The following is a 25581-nucleotide window of genomic DNA, read 5'->3' as shown; positions in this document are numbered from 1 at the left end:
CTGATGCTGACCTGAATTGACATATGATGCAAATTGAAGTTTCAGTGATAGCATCAAGTAAGTAAAAACCTGAACTTTCTGTCATACTACATAAAATCTCAGATCCCTCTACTACAGTATCCACCACTATGGAGATTTTCATATAATATAATGTAACGGCATGGGGTATTCTTAAGTGAAGGTGTTCCAGAGCCTGGAGACAGCACTCAATAAAGCAAGGTATTGTTCCCCCCGGGCCCTAATTACTGCAACTAAGAGCTGTCTCATACAAATTCTGTATGACAAAGTACACAGCTGCTTTGATTTCGGTATAATTTAAATGAGTTTCTTCTTACTGAATTTTTCTTTACATTGTTGGAAATGCATTTAGAAATAATGAACGAAACTCACATACTCTGATAGAAAAGAGTAAGAAAATCACAACCAAAACCATATGTCTAGGAGGAAGTATAAACAATGCACATGGAAATATTTATTGCATATTCAATCTCTGCTTCCAATTACTTTCATCTACTGCAGGCTTCCTGAGCCATCGGTGATTATGTTAAACACATATTTTTGTGTCTAACAGCTTTTCCTACCTTTTTCTTCTCCCTGCTTGCTTTTTAATCAAGCCTGCTCTATAGAATCAACAGCATCTTGCAGGAGAAAGTACCTCAGCTTAATTACACGAGTATCTCCTTTTGTTAATTCCGATTCAATCGGGCACCTTTTGCTCTTACTACTCTACTTCTTCAGTCCATGTACTCTGGATGACAGTAGTAAGCAACCCTCCCTATTCCCTCATGACTGCATAGATTCCTGTTGTGTTCTTTCATGGTCTTCCCTTCCCAGGCAGAAAAAGAAAAAAACTGAGTCAGCTTAATTTTTCCTCACATGAAAGCTGTTTCATGCCTTTAAATCCCTCTTGATGCTTCTCTTTGAACCTCTTCTAGTCTACTGTACCCCTTTCGAGATGAGGATACACACACTATGAGGAATATTCAAGATGTGTACATCCCATGAATTTCTATAGAAGCAGAATGTTGTTTCTGTTTTTTGATCCTTTCCTAGGAAATCTTTACACTGGATTTGCTGTTTTCACTGCTAAGGAGAACTGCATTGATCTTTATGTACTAGAAAATTCCATCTTTCACTCATGATTGGTTAAGAACCACTTCAGAGTCAATCGTTACCTACAAAAATGCTCTTTTTTTACTTCTCATTCGCTTAGATTACTTGACCTTTACCTACACAGAATTTAATGTATGATTTCAACCCACATAACTCAAAACCTGAGCATTTACAATTTTCTTTAAATAGCTAGTCATTATACTAACCCAAGTAAAGTTTAACATCTACAAACTTTGTCACCTGGCTGTCATACATTTTTTCTTATAACTGTGCACCAATGTTAACACATCCTTGTGCAATTCAATTGGTTACCTCTATTAACAAAACAAACTCTTTTTGCCCCCTCTTTCTATCTCTTGCCAATTGTTTCTTACAAAATTTTCCATTTTATTCAGAGGTAATTTAGCCTCTCCCAAAGCCAAATGACTTTACAGAGGGAACAATGAAACCAATTCTGGTCTCCATTATAATTTCCACAAATTCAGGTTGCATGGTCACAAAGCTCACTGATGTGAAGTTCCTCAAATACCTCCGCTGCCTTTTTAAAATGCTGGTATCATGCTAGCTACCCTCCTTACCTGTAGCAGAAAGATGATTCTAGCCACAAGCAACACACTATAGTCATTAGCTCCTTTATCCCCCAGTTCCTCTTACAACCCTTGGATGAATGCTATTTGATCAATCCTGCCTTGTTCAGACTTTGCTCGATGTACTGCAGTTTCTTCCACTGATGCTTCATTTTGAGTTGTACACTCTCTCACATTCCTTATTAAAATATATTCTGGCATGAAGAGCTAAGTGTTGCCAAAGTGAGTACAAGCAATTCCATTATTCAGCTATGACCTTATATACACTCCAGAGCCAGCTTTTACAACTGGGTTGTCTCCTGATCCTCCAGTTACTCATCAAACTTTCCTGCTGAGTTTGAAGAAAAAGTTATCAACTGTCTTCATGTCTGTTGGGAGTTACTAAACAATTTTTCCCCACCTCATTATAATTACAGGTTAAATCCACCAGCTTTTGTTATTATTCTCTGGTTTATTATTCAGATAAAAGATCAGATTCAAGAACTATGATGTTTTATTTCAGATATTATACCTCACCCTGCTGTTTAGCCAGGCCAGCATTTGGGGGTCCATTTGAAATCTACTTAAACAAGCAGCATGCCTCCTATATGGTATCTTTAAATAACTCCCAAGCTGGCTACAAGTATTTTACATTAGAGCTGCATCTTTCCTTTCCATTTCAAAAAGTTTCTTAGTATTTTCTGTAGTCCTTTTTTTAATTAAGCATTTCTGTATTGGACAGTTTGTCCACTGCTACTGATCAGTGCAGTCACCCATGGAAAATGTCTTAGTATCCCAGTTCTGCTCACTCAACTCTGGATCAATTTTCACACTCTCCAGCACTCTTTGTCATAACAAAAATGTAAATCTAGAAGTATACCATCATGTTCGATAGAGTGTTTACCTGAGTTACTTCATCTGAACGGCCACTTCATATCTGGGTCTATACAGGATTTTTTAGTTTTTTAAGGGGATAACAAGTAATCGTTACACAGGCTAAGCTGCTGACTATTTTGTACGAAGATTTAAATTTGGAACCTGAGCTGGGGCGATCCCAGATATGAGTACAGACTGGGAGAAGTCACTGAGAGAAGCCCTCTGGAGAATACGTGGGTGTTCTCATGGATGAAAAGCTGGGTATGAGCCAACAGTGTTCACTGGTAGCCCAAAAGGCCAACTGTATCCTGGGCTACATAAAAAGCTGAGTGGCCAGCAAGTCGAGGGAGTTGACTCCACTCCTCTACTCTGCCCTACTGAGACCCCAGCTGGAGTGCTGCATCCTGCTCTGAGGTCCTCAACACAAGGCAAGGATCTATTGGAGTGGGTCCAGAGGAGGACCACAAAGACAATCAGAGGCTGAGAGCACCTCTCCTATGAAGACAGGCTGAGAGAGCTGTGATTGTTCAGCATGAAGAGGTGGCTTTGGAAAGATTCTACTGCAGTCTTGCAGTACCTTAAGTGTCTTACAAAAAGGGAGAGGGATTTTTTATATGGACAGACAATGACGAGACAAGGGGCAATGATTTTAAACTGAAAGAGGGCAGGTTTGGATTAGATATACTACAAAGAAATACTTTGCTGGGAGGGTGGTGAGGCACTGAAACAGGCTGCCCAGAGAGGCTGTGGATGCCCCATCCCTGAAGTGTTCAAGGCCGGGCTGGATGAGGCCCTGAGCAACCTGATCTAGTGAACAGTATCCCTGTCTACAGAAAGGGGGTTGGAACTAGATGCTCTTTAAGATCACTTTCACGCCTAACCGTTGTATGATTCTATAAAGTCCACTCACCAAAGAAGCCAGATGCATTTACTGTCCACACAAAGATCAACTTTTCTAGAAAAGTTACTTTTTCATATGTATCACTGGTTTGCCAGAATAACTCCCTACCATCCCCTGGAATACAACAGCAGAGACCTTAATATCTCTATTGCACACATAGAAACTTCTATAAACCTTTCATCTGCTGAGATGTCATCTATTTCTGTGTGTACAAGAACCATCCTAAACATGAAATCTAAATCAAGTAAAGGTTTGGTTCAGGACCCAGATGCGTTTTCAGGAAGACCTGAAGTTTACATTCTTTTTCCCCAGTTGCTGGTAAAGAGCAAGCCTCATCTTACAAATGATTACAACATTGCAACTGCAACCAACTTATCAGATACTGCAGTGTTCACGCTGAAAATGTAAATTAATTTAAATGTACTCAGAATCATTGCCTTCATCCAGACTCATATTTAAATAAATGAAAAAGAATGCTTCTAAGCTTTCTAATCTGTTGCTCATTTAGAGTCATCAGATATATTGTTAAGAGGATACAAGTACTCATAAAACTCTGACACAGAAATATTTTTTCGTTTACTTTCCCCACTGCTTCATTATTCTTCCAGACAGGCTTCTATGCAAAACAGCTTTTTATCTTCTAACTTTGATACCATCAGCTCTACTATATCAATTGTTTAACCACAGTGAGACTGCATTTTCACAATCTGGAGCAGCACTACATGAACAGTTTTACAGGCCTCTCACTCTTCCTAAGAGCTGCAGATTCTCGCTCCTGTCCTGCACCCTGCATTGGTCAGCACTGACAAAAAAGCTGGGGAAGGAAACTAATTCAGGTAAGAACCCCTTGAGCAGCAAGGGAGGGGAAACGTTATTTTTCAACCACATCAGTTTGCTCCTCCTGTTCAACCACACTAACCCGTGCAGCTGTGACAGCACAGCAGAGGTAAGGTCCATCCAGGAACTGAAACTATTTTAAGTACTACAGATACCAAAGAAATTTCCATGGAATTGAAGCCTAATCTACATTTATAGGTATAGATCTAAAGATCTAGTGCTTAAAAGATGCTTTAACTTTCCAGTCCCTAAATTAGCTGCAGAGGCGAAAAAACCTGTCAAAGCACCTCCAATAACAAGCAGTAATCATAACCTGATAGTAGCTGAGATACTATGTGAAGCAGAGAGTTCAGTAGCGAAGTTCTATGATACCAATGTAATGGATACTAAGCACGGACATTCCTTTGCACATGAAGGGAATTCAGTTTGTCAGCTGCCTAACAAAAACCCCCACACCCTTTCATGAACTTGATGTCAACAGAAAACCAATGATAGAGAGCATTCACTCCTGGACGAAAGTGTTTATATGCTCCTGAAAAGCAAAAGCGTTTACGAAAGTTCTGCACTTCAAAGATGGAAATCATCTGCATATTCCGGTAAATGACTAGGGTTTTTTTCAGGGCTTGCATGAACATTGGGCTGCTTACGTTGCAGGATATTGCACTGATTACAGGACTGAAGAACACAGAACTGTGTAAGTTTGATGATTTTCTGAACAATTTAACATTTTTTAAGTATTAACAAGGAATAATAGAGGAGGATAAGAGGATAGAGCTTTGAAATATGTTGAACTTTTTCTTTATGATGCCTTTGAAACTTCTTCTGGTAAGACAGCAGTGATAACCACACAATGGACAACTAATCCTTCTTCACCTTTTCTACTGATTCTCTCAACAGAGCTGCAGAGGCATCCACCCCATCCAAGGAGGCCGCCCTTATGACAGCATTAGAAAACAATGCAGAAATACTTCAAGAGGCCTTCTTTGTTTACATCAGCAGCAAAAGGAATGCTACAAAAAATTGTGGGCATTTTCTGCTCAGTGAGACAGAAACCTAGGGACAAAAGACATGGAAAAAAAAATTAAGAACTTGATCTTTTTTTTGTCACCCCAGATTTCACTGCTAAGTTCTGTCTTCTGACCTCACAGTTCCTCAACTCTATCAGCAGAATCTGCAGGAATGCAGTATCACCCATTGTCAAGGAAGATGTGATTAAGGAACACTTAAGCTAGTTGTACCCAAAGACTGGAAAAACATCATTGCACTTCAAGAAGGGCAACAAGGATGATCTGGTGAACTACAGGCTAGTCTGCTAAAAACACAACTTATTCTATACCATGTGTGTGCCCAAGAGCAGACCAGATTGACCTGAGAGGCAATAGAGACTGGACAAATCCCTGAGCAACCTGCTCTAACTGGGCCTGGCTTGAACAGGATGTTCCAACCCATATGATTCCAACCAGCTGTCAAGTAAAACCAGTGAGTATTCATAGGTGTGAAGCATCTCCTAAGGCAACTGCACATCACAAAAACTGCACATCACAAAAACTTCCAAAAAGAAGTAGCTCAGTCACTTCTCTTCTTTTCCCTCTCTAAGTAAGTCAGAAACCCACTCAAACTCTCCACACAAGTAAAATAATTTGAGTATCATCAAAAACAGGAACCAACAATAAACAGGGAAAAAAGGAGAAACAAATAAACAAAAAAGTAGTTTTTTCATCTCCAGCATCATGAATTCTTTACTTACCTAAGACCTCTATTGCTAGACTGGAGATATATCAAAAATTCAGAAATTAGGAAGAAAGTTTTGTTGTTTTTATAGGAAAGGTAAGTCTAAGAGAGATTTTATAACATATAATATCTTCCTATTTTATAGATTAAAATACGGAATAAAAGGTGAGGTTAGGCTAAGAGCAATTTCTGAATTGCCAATTTACTCTCAAAATCCAAAAAAAAATATAAAGCTCACAAGCCATTTCAAGGAAGATGAGAGTTGAACAAGAATTCCAGAATACAATTTCTGTGGTAAATCAGTATGCGATGTTAATCACATATGATCTCAAATTCTGAACACTGGAACAGTTTTAGAAGATGAGCAAAACACAGCAGGAAACTTTATAGTGTATTATGCATGTGATTTGCACACTTCGTTATGCACCATGGGATCCATCTTCATATAAAACCTAAGCTTGTGCAACTGAGAATACAGAAGCACTAAACAACAGCAATCTATTTTAAGAAAGTGCTGAAAGGCAGTTACATACAGAGTAAGATTAATAACCCAGCCAAACTACCTGGAAATTAGGCAACTGACACTTCGAGGTTTCCACGCTTGCTGCAGTAATTGGAACACCAGGCTAAAATAAAGCACTGTATCTACATACCAAAAGGAAGAAGGAAAAAAGAACTTATACTACTTAATACTTCTGGATTTATCCTGTAAAGTTTCATAGATGATGTCAGATAGATACTATCCCCTTTGTAAAAACATACAGAAATTAAAACTCCAGAAAGGTTCCACAATCTCTGCAAGAACTTAACTTGCATCTGCAGGACAGAAGAATCATACTCAGAATGGTTTTGGTTGGAAGGGACCTTAAAGATCATCTAGTTCCAGCCCTGCCACCATGAGCAGGGGGGAGACCTTCCACTGGACCAGGTTGCTCAGAGCCCCATCCAGCCTGGCCTTGAACACTTCCACAAGAAATGTTTCTTCTGTAAGAAGAAACTCTAAATGTAATTAAAGCAGAAAAAAAAGCAAGACACCTCTTTGATGTTGTCAATTGTTCAAAATTCACATGAAATGGACAGCAAAAAAAGTATACAAAGAAAATGATCAACAACCTCAATTAAAAAACCTCAAAAATTTGGTCACATGAAAAAAGTACATTTCAGAAAAAAATTGAGTAGGGAAAGTATGATGAAAGAGTTAGTTAAACTAAGTGGTGAGAAAAATATTTCCATTTGCCTTTCTGTAAAGGCTAAATACCTGGGGTTTTCTCCTATTCTTAGAGACACTGGCACGCTTTCCTACCCATACAAGGCAGCAGTCAGCTGAATTGGATTTCTGATATGGCTGAAAAGTAACAGACTAGCTTCACCAACACTTCTCCCCACCCCGAGGACTAGTTTTCTGTCAGTTCAGCTCCTTCAGCCAACTTGCCATGAAGCCAGTGAAGTGCCAGTATTTATTCCAGCACAGCTGTGAGCGCTGTCTCTGGGAGGGGCAGCAGCTCTGTCCCTCTGAGCAGCACCCAGCAGCGGGCCTGGGTGTGTTGTCAACTGCTGGCACAATTCCTTGTGTGGCCATACAGCATGGCCCCACACACAGGGTCTTGCTATGACTCTGCAAATGCACACACAGTTAAAATCTATGCACATTATGTCTGTTAAAAAAAAAAAAAAAAATCAGAGAAATCCAACACAAATATAGGCAACAGCCTTCTGCTCAGACTAGATACACTATATAGCTTAACTCCCTTTGCAATTAGCAATCATCAATGCAGCAAGGTATGAAATAATGCAACTACAGACTGCACTAAGAGCACTGAAGTCTTTGCAATGGAAGTACCAAACTTCCCCAGACCTAACAACGAGTTTAAGGAACGCTGACAACTGCTGACTATGTCACAGTATACTAACATCCATTAAGCAGGCTTTATTTTTTAAAAAGCTAAAAAATCACTTTAACATCCCATGAAAAACAAACATTTTCTCAGTAATTACTCATAAAAACAACGAAAGTGAAGTACTGTCAATCGACTAATTTTTAGTAAGACATGCCAGCTTGCTAATTGAACCTAGTTATAAAACAACTTTTCAAGAAACAGCACTCAAAAGACAGCTAAATCAAAATATCACACTTGTTAAGCGACCATCCTGCAACCAGAGATGAGGTTCAGCTGCATCCATCCAAACATGAAACTCCTGCTTACCTTGATCTCTAAGTTCTTTCTTCCACCTAATGAGTGACGCCTTTTACATGTAACATAGGCTTTGCTACATGATAAAGAACATTTTACTTTATCAATGACAGATAGTTTCTTGTAGTATTTATCAAGTAAAGATTCAGCTATAACATATTTGCCTTATGGCAGAACTATTAAATCTCCATTGAAGCTTTACTGTCCCAGTGAGAGGTATATGCAATTGCAATAACCTGGGCCAGAGTAGTCCTGAAGTCCACTTTTGAAAGTTTACTCCCAGTGGTAAAGGATCCTTAAATTGTCCCTTAAGCAGTAAGCCTTGGTAGAAATAAAATTACAACAAACTCCAGTAAATGTTTCTAGAAGTGAGCCTCAGAAATTACAAAGGCAATTGTAAATATGAAACCTAACGTCTACTGCATAGTTCAAATTCTCATCTAATGGGGTCTTGAATAATCTTTCTGTTAGACTGTCGTATTAAATTCTGTCATCAGCAGGATATTCATATTTTGCTAAATGAGCCATAAAAATTGGACATGTCAAAGGAATACAACATTATATCCCCTGACATTAATAAAAATACATCAGCAGAATGAATTTTATACAAATGAAACAACTGTATGGCATTGAATAAAAACACACTCATAAAAATAACAAATATTTTGCAGCTGTTTCTTACAGACATAAATTTCTAAGATTACATATTATTAATCATGTCACATAGTAATATGTTTTACCACACCAGCAGAATATTACTGGTATTTTTCGTTCCTAAAACATTGTTGTGGGAAGTCTTACAATAAAAATAAACAAACAAACAGAATCTCAGGGAGATATGAGCAGGGAGACTTTGTTCCAGCTCATATGGTCTGAAAACAAACAAACAAAAAGCCAGGGGGGGCTTAACACACAGTTTCTGAATCATCACTACTCTTTATCTATAATGTCTCAAGAATAAATCAGAGAAAGATACCACAAAGTCTTTCAAATTCTTCTTTTATAGGAATTACTGGGACACACACGCAGAAGTGTTTCCTTCCCTCATGCAGTGCTTACAGCCCTTGTCTGTTAACAAAAACTTTTTAAAGGCCTGCTGATCAACCTGGGAAGAATAACCACAGCCCGTTAATTTATTCCCTTCAGTCTCCAGCCTTCACTATAATCTCGTTCTTTGCAGAAGGTAACCTGCTATTTAAAATAATTGTGTTTCCTTGCGCAGAATAAAGCTGCTCTTACACTAAAATACCCATTACGAAGTTTAAGTTATGTATTACACCTTAGCCTGACTTAACAGATCACCAGGCAGAGATGAAAGAGGGAATGTTCTATTCTTCTCAAATGTAGAAGCTGTATGTTCTCCCCAATCCAAGCCATTGTCCTGCATCTACCAGTTACCCTTCAGTGAGCAAATTCAACAGAGGTTTGGCAAAGGGCCAACCTGGCAAGATAGAACAGAGCAAGTTCAATCTCTCTGGCAAGAAAGTGGTAAGTCTCCAGGGTGGTGGAGAGTACATGCAGATCTGCTTCCAGAATGGAGTCGCACCCACTAACATGACATTCAGACACCAATTACAGACTTTACTACAGCTTAAGGTCAGTTTAACCTGAAAATATTAGGTATGCTAGGCTGCTGAACACAGAAACAGTAAGTTAAGAACAAATGCTTTTAAAAATTATATGTGTAAGATGAAGCTGCCAACAAATTAAATTCTATACCATGTATAAAAACAGTAATATTTTACTAATGCTTAAATTTTCTTCATAGAAAGTAAGTACAGAGCATTAGACAGATTTTAACCTATGAAAAAATATCCCTACCTTAAAAAAACCTCCAAACTGAAACCAAGTGCCAAAACATGGGCCAAAAGAAAGGAACTTAACAAATGTGCTCCCCTCACCTCCAATGCAAGTGCCTTTTAGAATAACCAAGTTAAAAGAAGAATTACATTTGTCCTTTTTCCCCAAAACCGTAATTTGCTCCTGTTATCTCTACACTATCCTCCACCACAACAGCTCCATTTCTATGCATTTTCTCAGCCTCCTGCAGCACCTATCCTGCACACTCTTCCACTCCTTCCTTGGCAACACACAGATGAAGGCATATGCTGTCCTGTGCCTGAAGTTCTCTCACTGTCCTGACCCCTTGATTCCTCAGCCACTGAAAGAACACCAGTGAGCAGCAAACTGAATCATGCTCAGGCAACACTGAAACCTTCGCTTCATGGACATTAATTTTGACTTCTCTGCTTAATGGAGTGAGCAAGTTTCACAGAACTTCTATATTTGTACCTGTGAGATCTTTACACCTCTGCAAATAAAAGGGTTTAAGTTCTGGAAAAATAAAAGTTATGCTACCCGTGTTTGTGACTTGTAATAAAGCACCAGCCAAGGACATTAAGGGCGATGAGGCACTGGAACAGGTTGCCCAAGGGGGTTGTGGATGCACCAACTCTGGAAGTGTTCAAGGCCAGATTAGATGGGGCCTTCAACAATCTGGTCTAGTGGAAGGTGTCCCTGCCTATGGCAGGCAGGTTGGAAATAGGTGATCCTATTACTGGGATGGAAGGACGCAAAATTATGAGGTGACTCAAAAAACCTTCATATTCTTATAAAGCAATATTTAAAAGTGACAAGTTTGGTGGTTACTCTCACATTTGATGGTTAGTCTCACATTATAGGATATCTGCTACAGCACAAAACACCTTGATGCTCCTCAGTTACATCAAATACGAGACAAAGCTAAAACTACAGACTAGGTGAATTCTGATACTGCACCAAAATCCATGTACAGTCTTCCAGGAACAACAGTAATAAAAGCCAAACTTGCTGTTGAAACCATTAAAATAAATAATCTATTTTATCCTCGTACATAAAACAAGAAGGAAAAGGCTGAAATATCTTAACAGGCTCATATCTGTGCAAGCATGACTTCTGCTAACTGTTGGTTTAATGTTTGCTATCAAACCACATATGAATGTTACTACTTTTGTTATTACTTTTACTTTTTTTATTTATACTTACATAAAGAAGAGTGTAAGAGGGTAAGTGTTCTCTTTTAGGAACATTCTCATTTAATTTTTTTTTTTGCCACTAAAAACCACTAGAAATTCTGTACTTTTTCTGAAGAAAGAGTAGTGCTTTACTACCAAATCCAAGTACCAAAAAATAGTGGATGAGGCATCCCAAACAAGACAGTTACTCTTACGCCAGGAGCTTTTATGTCCCACTATGTGAAAACTTAATACAGTAGTAGTTGGTCAGGAAAAACTACCAAATAACAAATGCCTCCACAATGAAAACCAGAAAATTGCACTCAGATCCTTTACACTTCAGAAAGCTCAGGACAAGCCTGGGCTCCTAGAATCCTATGTCTCAAAATTAAGAAGATGATGATGTGAAAGAGGACTGGAGAACAGGCTTTTACCTTAGAATGTGCTCCCAAGCATATTGCAACACATGTTATAGAGCAGTAAAAGATAAATTAGGTTTATATTTAGTATCTTTCTACATGCTTTAAGAAGCACCCTGTCTTTCTTAATATTTCATGCCACCCATCACCCAAGTTAGTCAGGCATGTATAAAAAATAAGACAGTAAGAAATGTTTTCAGTTTGACTTTGTTGAGGAATAGTCCTCAACAAATGAGTTTCATTCATAGAAAATAACCTGTTATTGAAGTCAGTAACAAGGTTTCCTATTCCCAAAGCCACTGGAAAGGACAGCTGGACATTCTTCAAGTCTAAGAAGATACATGTGCAGGGCTGGAAAAAAAATTCTGAATGCATCAAAGGACTGGGACATATGAACAAGCCATGTCACAAACTTTGCACTTTCTCATAAAAAAACACTCCTAAGAAAACCAGAAGAAACAGAACCTGCCTGGACATTGATGGGACAGACGCAAACCAAAGAATTCAACAGGATTAAGCAGGAGTTCAGATAGACACAGAAGATCAATGATACTTGAAACAACTCTTCCCCACACTTTCAAGCTAATCATAATCTCCATTAAATCCCAAACAAAGCACCAGAGACTGATTAGAGACAACTACAACAATTAATAATTAAATTTCACTGTTAAGAGAAAAATAAAGATAAGAGTCTTGCAGGTAGAAAAGTCTGGCAGGTAGAGAACACTCAAGTGTTCTACCTGCATATAAACTCCACTCTACCCCCCTAATTCGTATTACTCCAGTCAGAGATTTCTCAGTATGATTAAAAACAGAAACAAAAAAAGAGAGGAGAAGCTGACCACCACTTCAAAAGGTAAATCTGTTAACTCTAAACTAATACACAAAAGCTGTACGTTTCTGTACCACCCCAGAATCTCAGCTACCTTGAAGAAAATATTTAAGTCTACAACTCCTGCTTTAGTGAAGACAATTCTTTACATGTGAACTGAAAGAACAAAGCAGTCTTCTGGTGTCCTCTGGCAGACAACTGTGAAGTTTATACTGCTGCTGCTAACAGGTAGTTCAGATAGTTTTCTCTATTGTTATTAGGAAACCTGTAGCCAAGAAATAGGAATGAAAATCGAGCAAATTCCTGTCAGGACTGCACTGAAATACCTCAACAACTCTGAAGCTAGGGACTGGCAACATTCCTTAGAAAGGAGATCCTCAAAACGAAAATTCAATACTGGTTCCCAGTATCACTACTGTAATCAACAGGAGGCTGAAATAAGAAAATAGGAAAGAATAATACATTTCTCCCTTCTTCTGGAAAATATTTTAAAGTTTACCTATTATCTACTGCATAAACATAGGCAAACGTTAAATTTTGTGCTGGAAAAGAGGAATACAATTTCCTTGCAATTCAGTAACAGTGAAGGAGGCAGAAAACAAGAGTTCCCACAATTTTTCTCCAGGGTAATGATCAACAGTACTGTCCATTCCCACATGTTTAACATGCCTCCTACTTTAAATCCAAATGAATTTGCCTGTAATTTTTTATATTTTAAGTGTGACTATCAATTAAGAAACACAGGAACTTCTCCAGACAGAAATCTCTAATCACTAAACTTCTCCTCCTCCACATCAGGAAAGAATTCCCATGTAAGAGAATTACTTTGTTAGTGTGAATTTCTGCATATTCGGCCCATAACTTTGAAACAGCAGTGTAAAAAAGCAAGTTCAGAACAGTTTTACTAATTTCACTTGCATCTAGATTAAATAACAAAAATAGAGTACTTTTCATACTTCTAACAGTCCTGCCACTGCAAGTGAAGTAATCATGTAGGCCCTGTATATCCACGTGTATGTGATCACTATTAGCACTGCTTCAGAATGGTAACAAATGTTGCTTTAAAGAGTCCATTATAGTCCTAGGGATCTTTTCCACATTTCCATTAAACAGTCTATACAATACAGAACAAAAAATTATGCACATTAGATATACAGAACTGGACAAAAAACATGCACTAGTATGAACCACTATGTTCAAGAATGGTATTATTCAGCAACAAATCAATCATTCAAGGAACACCCTTCCAGAAAGATCATTTTGTTTTCACTGCAGAATAGAATAATAAAAATATTAAGAGGAAGCACTTTTACAGTAGAATGACAGACATTATTTCTTCACAGCAACATCTGTTACACTAAATGAAAGAAAAGCAGTATCTCACTGGACATGTGGAACCAAAACCAAAATTCTGAACAACTATCATACGGAAAAGCAATTTATTTCACTTAACTCTATATTTATCTTAAGTCTGACTGATAGTCAACATAAACAGGAGAGCACCAGAAATATCTGTGTACATGTATGTAAACACACATACACACATATGAAGGTACATATTTAACCAGCACAGTATCCCTTAGGCTGAGTTTAACTGGTGATAGATCTAACATCCACTTCACCCAGACTTCTTCCATTCTGCACATTTAAGGCAGGGATGGACAGGGAGTCCTGGCCCGACCCTTTGCCAGTCTTTAAGAAAACACTTCTGGAAACATCAGGTAAACAATTTTTGGTTGTTGCTTAACAGCCTTTAAAGGACTCCACAAAATATACACTCTCAGAAAATTATAAATACAGCTCTAGGCTCATGGATTAATAACCATCATCCAGCAATAGAAGTTGCCATATTTCCTACTCTACACACTTTCATCCCTTTTTTTCCCCATTATACTTGTTTCACAAATCTGGCATTCTCGTGCTTGTCTAGTCTTTGGATAACAGTGGTTCTAACATATTAGGTTGATACAATATGCTACCTTTCCAGATTACAAAAAACCTCAATTATGTATGTATGTAATTATAGATATTCTATACCTGTACTTTTTTCTATAAACATCTCTAGTAAGTACCTATCAAATAACATATGAAAGCCTTTCCCCTTTGCTTCAAATCAGTACAGATTTTACCAGCTCTTACTAAATCTGCCCCAGTATGACTGTCCCATTTGGACTTGGGCCACCCCCATAAATTTTTGTAACCACCATCTACACTAGATTTTCTTCACACGTGGCTGCATATTCTTAGGGTTTCTACCACATCATCAGCCCTAAAATGAACGTGTCCCCAAACAATGGGGAAATACTAAACCAGCTGGTAACTCAATTCACCCATCGTGGAACACTGAAGCTTCAAATGGAGATGCTATCCAGTGTTATGTTGCTCCTGCTGTTGGAAAGAGAATTTGTAAGCAAAAAAAGTGTGGATATTGCATATAAAATCCGTCTTTTCTTAGCCACCTGTCCAGCCAGTAAGTACTCAAGATGGACACAGAAGACAGTGACTAGTCATCACCTTGACGCTTTTAGCTGTCCGCACAAAACTCACTTAGGCTGTGGAGAATTCAGGAAAAAAATGGGAGTGTCTGCATTTCATCACCAAATCCTTTAAAGGTATAAGGGAGGTAACATGACAGCTGTTATTAACCAGAGTTTCTGAACATCAGCATTCCAGATTAATTATTCAAAACAACAAGCAGTATTTTGTTCGCACAGTACATCTATTCCAGAACATCTAGTAATAAAAAGCCAATATCCAACATCCTGCAGCAAAAGAAAATCTGCAAGATCTTATGTTCTGTGCAATACAGGTACTGCAAATCTCCAATGCCAAACTTATCCCTGACTTGAAAAACTCTGCTCATGAGTACATAATTTCATTAATTTTTCTTTGTTATCATCATGGTAATTTGGCAGAATTTAGTAGGCTGCTGGCCTATGCCATCAGGACATATGCTTATAGCAATTTTGCAAGATTACAGTAGTACATTTTTTGATGTATCAATGAAACTGTAAAGGCTCAACAGTTTAAAAATATTCCAATTTCAGGAGGCTTTTTCCATTATAATTAAGAGCTTTATAGTGAAAAAAAAAAAACCTCAAAACACCAAACCCGTATTTAAAAAAAAAAAAAAAAAAAAAGTCAGGGCTTTATAAACGCAAAAGGTTTTTTTCAAACGCTGGTAATAAGATTCATCATCACCTTCGTATCACAATTATAAGCATTATCCCCCTCCCAAAATTAAACTCAGTCCCAAACCTTTAAAGGAGCCTTTTAGGAGCAGGCGAAGACTCATTTTATGGTGGGGCCAAAGAATACGGGCTAGGCCGGAGCCTGGGAGCGGACTGAGGGCAGGGCAATGCAGCCCTGGCCTCCCCTCTCACCCAGCGTTAACCCTGCCCGGCGCCCCCAGCCCACCGCGCGCCGGGCCACGACTGAGTCCTGCCGCTGCACCAAGCCCGGGCTGCTCTCGGCGCTGCCCCGACAAAGGAAAGAAACACCGCACTCCCAACCCCTCGGAACAGTAAAAGAAAGAAAGAAGGTGGGGAAAAAAAAAAAAAAAAAAAAAAAAAAAAAAAAAAAAAAAAAAAAAAAAAAAAAGAACCAAATCGCCCTCACTTAAGCCCTCCCTCAAAAGCAGGTCTCTTTTCACCAGACCTAACCACGGCACCCACCCTTCCCCCACCACGAAACCACCTCTCATTGTCGTCGCACCCAAAGGGGACCCATTACCCCCACCCCCATATGAACTCACACGCCCGCCTCCCCCATTCCCCAGTTTGTGCCGTGCCCCTTTACTGGTCGCCAGAAGGGAAACGCAGCTCAGGGGCCACATTTCCCCGGCACAGCCATGCACGCACCTTCCAGAAACAAGCTGTCTCTGCAGCCGCCGCCGCCGCCACCGGCCATCTTCCCGCTGCCGCGCAGCGCTCCCTCACTCCATCGCCCAGCGCGGCGGCGGGGCCCGGCCCTTCCCCCGGCCTGCCCGCCCCCACTGCGGAAGGCTGGATGGCTGACCCGCAACGGCGGCACTACCGCCGAGGCCCGGCCCTCTGCCGCTGCCGGGCCGCGCTGCCTTCCGGCCCCCGCGCAGGAGGAAGCGGCGGCAGCGCGCCCGCTCCTCCCTCAGCGCGCCCGCCGCCGGCACCCCCGAGCGGCTGCAGCCGGGCCCGGCGCGGTGGCCGCTGTTGGCGCTCGTCGGGGCAGGCGGGCCTGGCCGGACTCCGCCGCACGCGCCGCCGAGAACGCGGGGAGGGCGAGGGGACGGAGCGCGCCGCGCGGCCGCCCCTTCCTCCGGGAACGGCGCTTTCCTGCCCGGACCTGCGGCTCTCCCGCCGCGGGGGCCGCCGGCTTCCCCGGCCCCGGGACGATAAAATGGCCGCAGCAGCGCTGCGCCCCGCAATACCTCGGGGTCTCCCGCTCCCTCCTCGATCAGCCTGGAGGCAGCAGCTTTTGGGAGACGAGGAGGTGGCTCGGATAAGATGAATGAAGTTAGAGGAGTGCGGGAGTCCATTGCGGAGTGCTGAGGCCCGCGCCTCTCACCTCGCTCAAGCTCGGGGGAAAAGGTCTTCGTAAGGATCAAAGATTCCTATCAAATCTTAAAATCTTCTGTGGCCTGATCACGGCATATTTAAATCCAAAAGTTGGATTTTGCAAAACGTACAGCGTTGCCAAGCCAACTAAAGTGAAATTGCAAGTCATGGCCTCAGGTACATATGACTTTCAGCCTGTAAGGTTTTACGTTTTAAAAAGCTTTCCCATGTAGCAGAAATACAAAACACATGCATCCTTTAAAAACTATAAGATAGTTTATGATAGTGTACAACTAGGGAAAACCAAATACTCCTTTCTTCATCAGGTTCTTTAATCTGGGATTCTGCTGACTCCCCCTTCCCTCCACTTTACTGCAGAATTGGGGAATTTTAATGTCTAAGGTACCTAGTTCCTAACATTACTAATGCCTGAAAAGTGAGCTTCCAAAAATGCTTGAACTGAAGAGTTTGTAGACTGAAGTCCTAAATTAGGTAATTTAAAGCGCCTAGTGCATATGAAGATTAAAGGCTAGAAAGAGGAAAATTGTTTTCCTTTAAGTCTTCTAAATTTGTTATTTTTCTTCCCGAATGTACTGTGTTGATACCAACCATATTCATAAGCCAAGTGTGTTCAAAATACTTTTAAGAGTGCTCACTTTTTGCGCAATCGAGAGGCAAAAGGCGGTCCGGAAGACCACAGGAGGTGTCAGAACGCTCCCCAAGTGCTACGTCACACCACCAGAGCTAGCAAGCAATTAGAAAGAATCCCAAAAGCTCGAACAGTGCTGGCAAACCTACGAATCTCAGTCTTCAAAATCTCCTTAGGAAAAAAAAGGCTTCCTGAAGGACAGATCACAAACTATCCTTGTTTCATTAGTAATGACATTAACAAGAAACGATTAGGAGGAATCGGTCCCAGCTAATTACAGAGAAGCCAGAAAACCATATGTTCAATAGAAACCTAATAGTTAAAAAAAAAAAAAAAAAAAAAAAAGGAAATTTAGGATCTAATTTTCAAAAATACCCTATCGTATCTCAGAAGGACATTGTCCAGTTCGAGGGTTTACTGCCAAGGTTACAGCATTACTCCACAAAAAGAAATTCTTATTGACAGTTGAGACTAGACTGATCCAGGTCTATGCAATTCTATGCAATTTTTTAAAAACTAAGGATTAGGAGTTATGATTATGAATTATTTGAATAAATGTTTGGTGCACAGTAGTAGACTTATTGATCAAGGTATCAAATACAGCTTCAGAGTTTTAGTGAACTGAGGTGCAGTATGGATTTAAATATCCTTTTAAAGTAGAAAGGATAAGGAAATACACTATCAATCTAGACGCATGATTGATTTTAGACTTTTTGGTTGATAATTTAACATACACTTTTTTATGGAAAAGAGCTGCCCAAAATTACATCACATTGCACTGTTCTTTTTTCCTTTATTTTGAAGCTCTTTAAGGATGCAAGAGGATAGAATGTAGTCAAAACTCTTATTAATTAAACTTTTATTAGTAGTCTATTCCCAGCCTTACAGTGGTTTGTTTTTTCATTTGAAAAGTATTTGTGAGGGAATGCAATACTGAGAGCACTCAAGTCTTATAAAATCTTTTCAAATCCTCTTAACTTTGCTTGGAACCGGAGGATTTTCTTCATGTATAAGTAACAGAATGAACAATGAGAAAGAGAAAATTGGTATTCTCCTTCCTGCTGAGGGAAATCATAGAGAATTTACTGAGTTTTCTTTCTCTTCTGAAGGAAAAATTTAATTATGTTTGCAGAATAAGAGCCCAGGGAAGACATGCATCAGATCATTGCTTCCTGGCCTTTAGCATCCTCTTGAAGTTGACCAGTCCCACTGTAGGTAGTCGACAATCACAGGCCACAGTGTAAGATCCAGAATTTACAAACACTTGCCTGTGCACAGCTCTGTTGGCGCAGCTCTGTGTAGGGTGGAAAGCTGATTACTTCATTAGGCAGTGATGAAGAATTTTTGTCTCACGTTAGAAATCTTTTTATTTCCTTCCCACAATGAAAAAGTTATTATTAATGAATGTGGCTTAGATGATTCAGTACTGAAAATACTTTACAGAAACTGAAAAGTATTTATTTTTTTTTCTTTGTATTTCTGATTCTTTCCAGTTACTTCTTGTTTCCTCTATGTTTCTGTAAGGTTAGCCAACAAAATGGGGGTAGCTATTCCTTAGAAACACTAGTTCCTTACTTAAGGAATAAAATGGAACTCAGATTGCAGTTTTGGAGCTTCTGTTGTGGTAATGTACATTTCTTAGTTTTCTTTACTGGTATATAAACTGTATATAGACATTTGAGAGAATTTATAGGCACCTTGAATATTTTTTTGTTATTTACAACCCATGAACCTGCTCTATAGACTATAAATAACTTATATTTAACAGTCCCATCTTTCAGGAAGTAAGGGTTCTGGGCTGAAGTTAATTTTCACTGTTTTCCATTGTTGTTGTTTGAATTGTTCCTTGAACATATTAATGAAACACAGTCTGTATTCTCAGTTTTAAAAAAGTAACTGTTTTATTGCTGTCATCATGCCCTGCTGCCTAGTTTTTTCCTCTGCAAAATCAGATTTATTTCTTGCCCTACAATATCTTGTTATTAAAGTTATTGCTTTAATTTTAGGAGTTTTTTTACCTCATATTATTCCAGGATAGCTGACGTAGTGTAGGTAGCTCTTCAGGAATGTTCCCAAAGGGAAGAGTTCCATTCGTCTGTGTGCTAGGGCTTGCGGTGATACATCAGGATGTGGAAAAGTTTTTTTTGTTTAATTGTGGTATCAAAGATAGATTGTCAAGTAGGTAGTAAATAACAAGAACTGCTTAAGATCATTGGGGCTTTGTCTAAATTGTTTTCTCAACTCCTTCCTTGAAGGAGACCTGTTTTTGGAATCTGATCAACTTACCTCAAAGCTCAACACTGCTGTTGGAAGGTAACCATAATAAACCAATACCTATTAGGTTTTTGCTACTGTTACAAACATTTTGAAATTAAAATGGCCATTATTCATTGCTGTGGCTGTTGTTTAAGTATCTTTTGCATTTGGTCATTACTGCATTAGAACTATTCAAAGAGAAACAGTTTTGCTTTAAATCTGCAAGTTCTCTTACTGGACAGTGAGATAAAACAACTGTGTTGGGCTAAAAAACATAACGACTAATTAAACATCAAAGTGAGATATATAGGTATAAAAGAGTGATTGAGGGATATGTCAACATTGTTATCCATAACATAGCATTAGATATTACTTTTGGAAATAAAAATTTCTTTTTGCAGGGTTAGGCTACATCTTGGGAGGTCATTTTTTATAGAGAAAAAAAACTTAAGAGAATTTGTTGCACAGTCCAGAACCATTACATCATATACCTCTCCTAAATAGAAGAATAATTATGATCATGAGAGAGAATGATTTCAAATATATGCATGAAATGATGCTTTAGAAGAAATAGCCAGTTATAAATCAAATATAAAACATTCTATTGGAAAAATAGGGAATAATCTTATGTATTTTAAATATTCCCTAGTGATGTACATAGGGTAAATGTACATTAAATCTTTGAGGCTAAATCAATCTTTAACAAAACCTAAAATGTTGATAGTTTTCTAAGTGTTAAAAGGGGAGCATATAAAAGGCTCAAGAAAAATACATTAGATTTAAGATATATAGAATATACTTTCCAGTGTGTATTCAAAATGTATAACTCACTTTATCATATTTTCTATAAGCTTTCTGTAGCAACACTGTTGTTAATCTGAAATAAACTTTTATTTCTCTCTAGTATTTTTATGGTGATGCTCTAAGGGAAATACGTTTTTGCCTACAGACTTATGAAATACATTTATTGATTGTGTTCCAACTTTCAGATTAGGCAACAGCATAAATTTTTTCTTTGTCTTTCAGTATAACTCTTTCATTATTTTACTGATAAGAGCAGAAGTTCTAACTGATTTAAAGAAGGAAAAATAGAAAATGTTTCATTTGTCTTCATAAATAGTATGGCATAATCACAATAGTCTTTCATCTACTAACAAAAAGATATAAAAAAATGTATCTACAGCTTGAAATGCTAAAATCAAAGACTATGTAATGAGGAAAATAAAATAATAGAAATTTTTACTACAATAAAAGTTAAGCATAAATAACAAAAGCACAGCAAGACTCAGACTGTTACTTAAGGCATGTTAGGCATCCAAAAACATCCAGCATACAAAACATACTATGCATTTATGTACAGGGTCAGATCCTGTCTCTAATCTCTTGCTTTTCAAATCAATGGGAAATATGTCTTACGTCAACTTCCAAAGTATGTTTAAACACATTTGATAGATACTGAAACTTCTTTTGTATGAAGTTATACAGAAGTCATTCTCATGATCACATGTGGAGAGAAATACAGGTTCTTAATTGCCAGCTAAATGAACTTGCAGATGGCCTTTTTTTAAAATGGTCTCTTTCACATTAGAAAGGGACTTTTGTAGCTGAAATCTTTGGCGATTGTATGTCAATAACCATTAGCTTAAAGAACTTTATGTTACCAGAGAAGGCTTGTTTAAAGAAATGCATGTAATAAACAGAAAATATCTAATTGATACTGCTTCAGTAGCCTCACACCTCTTGCAGGAGGATCACCTTTTCCCTTCCTGTCTGTTCCATTAGATGGTTATTTGTCTAGAGCTTTAAGAATATTTGTGCTTCAAAGCAATTAAGGCAATCTTTTAGCAAAAGTTGTTAAATGTTTCAAATGGGAAACTTTTGTATGTATTGGAATCATGTTTCTAAAAACAAACTACACCAAGGGCTCATACAGTGGTAAATATTAACCTGTACACGTACAAACAAAAATACATTCCAAAGCAAAGAAAACGGTCAAATTTTCATACCTATGAACATGACCCATGGGTTTGTAGCAATCATAATGAAAACAGAGGTAAAAAAATCACAGCATCCTCCCTGTTCTCAATTTTCATGACTTACTCCCCTACTGCTGGCAAAGACACCAAGTTTGTTCCTCGTAAATTCCCCTTCTAATCAGAAGAACTTCTGAAACCTCTTTCCTGATACATAGGAGATCAGAGATCTGGACTATGAAGGTGGATGTGATCCTGTCAGTGCACTGTACTGGTTAAGTACTGTAGTGTGCTCTGTCTCGTCTGGGAAGTGGAGCCAGTTAAAGCATATGTAGCAATAACCATACTGCAAATAGTAGAATCCACATAATACAGGATTTGAAACAGGTAAAGGGATAATTTCATTTGTCCTTCTGCCTAGAGTTACGACTTAAAATGTCACTAGTATATGCCTTTAAAAGTCCAGTTTAAGACTGATCTTCAGGCTCCACAGATAGTATGCTAGAATGGGGGGAGTAGGGAGGGTGTCCATATTAACCTGAACAATCTTTTCTAGAAATAGGTTTCTTCTTCTTCAGCTGGAATTCACTGTGCACTTTTTAGTAACCTCTCTATACTGTGAGATTGCTGTTGTGTATCTCAGCCTTTTCTCTTCTACAGGTCCTTCAGTCTTCTTTCATTTATTATTTTCAATCTCCCTGGAGTCTCTTCAACTTGTCTGTATTTAAAGGTGGGGCATTCAAAACAGAATGCAGTACTAATGTAGCTCTCTCCAAAACTGAGTAAAGTGGAATGACTGTCTTCTATTTCTGACATACTGCAATTCCTTAAATATATTTTTAAATATTTTTTGGCAAAACCACAGATCATGGTCAATCTGTAAGCCAGTATCAATCCTCAGTCCTTTTCTGTAGTGTTGTTCCCTAGCAGCTGTACCTCAATTTGTATTATTTCATTTGATTTCTCCATCTAAAATGTCTCATTTTCTACGTTTCTTTGCTGCATATCATCTTGCTTGTTTAGGTAATTTCTTTTAATTCTAATCCTCTCCTTAACCCCTTGTTAGGTGTTTGCACCATTTGTGGTCTGGAAGTGAAAATAATGGTAGAATTACAGCTAGGATAAACCTATGTAGATAAGCCTGTAGAATCAAGTGGCTCTCTCAGACTGTCAGGGAAGCACACTGAGAGTGCATTTTTCCGGCCTATTTCCTGGTTCAGTTTTAAGAAGTCATATACAACAGTGGTTAATATCTTACTGGAGTCAGTATCACCTGCTTTCTCTCCCTATTGATCCTGCATGCCAGCTATTCCAATGAAGAGCTGTAGCATAACATCAGAGCTTTTCAGTGATTCTCAGGAGACTGGAGTACAAGTCCCAGAGATCTGTAAGAAGACATTCATATCTGTGTAGAAGTCCAGAGTGCTTTGATCTTCTCAGTCTTTTTCCTTAAGATGAGAATGGCCTTCTGAGACATTATTTCCCTCTGTTAGAAGGATGTGGATGTCCACTGCTATTTTTGAAGATGTCATTTACATTCTTTAATGGAGTTATATCCTAACAGCACCAGTCCACATGAAATACTTTTATACATGCATTAATTGTCAAATGCCAGGTGTGCTTGGAAGGCTGCGACAAGATGAAATTTTCTCCAGAATTATACAGATAACTCAATTAACCCCTGTATAAACCATGTGAAATAAGATGTGAGAAATATTCGCGGCATACAGTGTGGCCCTGATGGAGTCTGTAGAGAACCTTGATTGATGTAAGCAATATGGGCCCTGAGACAGAGGAGGTTAAAGAAATTGGAGTTACCTTGTGTGCCCAAAGTTATACTGTATAAGGACATCTTAATGGGAGGAGATGTTCTAACTCACAGTGACTTGTGAGATCTGGGGTATTTGTTAACAAGTTGTACCAATTTGTAAAGTGGCCTATCACAAGCATTTGTTTCAACTTTAAAGATTCTCCAAGTCTTTATGCTCTTTGATAAATGATGATGTCAGTCATTATGTGTCTGTCTTTGATTCATTCCAGGCGTGTATAATCCTTATCATTAGCTGCATGTATAAAAACAAGATGAATCTGGTTGCCATTGGTGTATTATGCCTAATGGGTACCGTTAGGTCATGTTCTTCTTCAAGGAGATGTAGTTGTTAAAAGTTAGAGGCCAAGAAGGTAAGAGACAGTTGGGGTCAGGGAATGGCTGTTACCACTATGAGTCCTGTCACAAATTGTTGGAGCCCCCTAGAGCAGTCATTCACATTAAAATATCAGTGGTATTGCTGTTGGTTTCATCAAAAGCTAAGGGGATCTTAACTACTACGAACATAACTGTGACTGGCCTGCAGACTTTTACAGGAGTGATTTAGGCTGTGTTTATTGTCCTTTTTTGTGCTAAAAATGCTTGAGAGTTACTTCAGTAGTTATTTGTCTTTTCTGGGAGCCTGAGGTCCACATCAGCTTGCAAACATATTGTGAACATATGTAAGCATATTCCTTAGACTGTTTAGTGCTCAGAAGAAAGATAATGTTCCTTTTAAAATTATGGAAACATTAAACTCTATTTCTTTTTGAGAAAACCCTGTAACTTGTGATTAAATTTGCTTACTTTAATATATGGGTCTGTAAATTTGTATGTAAATTACCTAGATCACAAGTACTGTTTTCTTTATTTTCAAACAAAATAAAGATAGAAAAACTAAACAATTTCCATCAGTTTGAAGATATATGTACTTTGACCTAGGGTCTATGGTTGCTAAAACAATGTGAAAGTTTTAACAGACTGTTTAAATTATGGTTACCATATGAGGACATTTAAAGTGGAGCTGACCTATTACTAATGTCTGTCCTGTTTGCTGCCTGGTAGTATAGAAGTTAAATATATTGGTTTTCAGCATAAAAAAGTTTTAAAGTGCTGTATCAGTTTTCATCATAAAAATTCCAGACTCTGTACCACCCATAAAGATGAATAAAGATCGTAATCATTCTAGGGAAAATTCAGCAAGTTAAATATAATCTTCTTAAGAATAGATAATATAATTTAAAGAAAAGAAAATTAAATCTTATTCATTGCCCACAACCTATTTTACAAGAGGAAAATCATCGAAATCATCATCATTGTGACACTTGAAATGTCCTGTGAAGTTCAGTGTTGTAGAATGTTTCTTATTGCATGAATTTTTATTGTTTTCCTGCAGCAGAAGATTTTAAGATGCTTTAGAACAATATATATGCTATCTATTCTCATTTGTAGGATTGATTAACAATATTTTCATAATTTGGGAGTATTTTGAGTTATATTACTGTCCTAATTAGTTTATTTTACAGCAATCTGTCAGCTACCATTTTCTCCTCCCCAACAGACAGACTCAGCCTTGTTTTCAGAATCTCTTTATCCAAGTTTCTCCCTGTGGCTCCTGCACTAAATGCAATCCTTCAACTTCTGTCACTGCTCATTCTTCCCTTCCCTTCCCTCAATCTCCCCTAAAATCCTTTCCTCTGGCTCTCCTTTCATTCAGTTTCTGTTTTCGGCTTCTTTCCACCTAATCTCTCCATACCAAAATCCCTTCTATGCTTCCAACAGAGACTTCTCCAACCCATTTCTCCCACAATTGCCACCTCATTTCTGCCTTTTGTTCTGGTTCTCTCCCACTGCTGCTTCTGCTATATTAGTTTATTAGGATCCATGATCCATATTCAATAATG

General features: G+C 38.5%; 1 protein-coding gene across 4 annotated transcripts in view; it reads right to left on the bottom strand.

The window, feature by feature from the left end:
• Positions 1-16554, bottom strand: part of SENP6 (SUMO specific peptidase 6) — a 70920-nt gene extending 54366 nt beyond the window's left edge. For 2 of the 4 annotated variants that reach the window (XM_032104845.1, XM_032104847.1), the window contains exon 1: positions 16321-16549. In XM_032104845.1, coding sequence (XP_031960736.1) covers positions 16321-16369 — 49 coding nt within the window. In that variant the 5' untranslated portion in view covers positions 16370-16549. Of the gene's footprint in view, positions 1-15718; positions 15771-16320 lie in introns of those variants that run through there. The other 2 variants (XM_032104849.1, XM_032104846.1) reach the window with 2 other exon arrangements.
• Between the last annotated feature and the right edge of the window lie 9027 nt (positions 16555-25581).

This window comes from Corvus moneduloides, chromosome 3 (assembly GCF_009650955.1).
Source record: "Corvus moneduloides isolate bCorMon1 chromosome 3, bCorMon1.pri, whole genome shotgun sequence".
NCBI lineage: Eukaryota > Metazoa > Chordata > Aves > Passeriformes > Corvidae > Corvus > Corvus moneduloides.
Note: the sequence above shows the minus strand (reverse complement) of the source record. Positions and strands in the feature narration are given on the sequence as shown.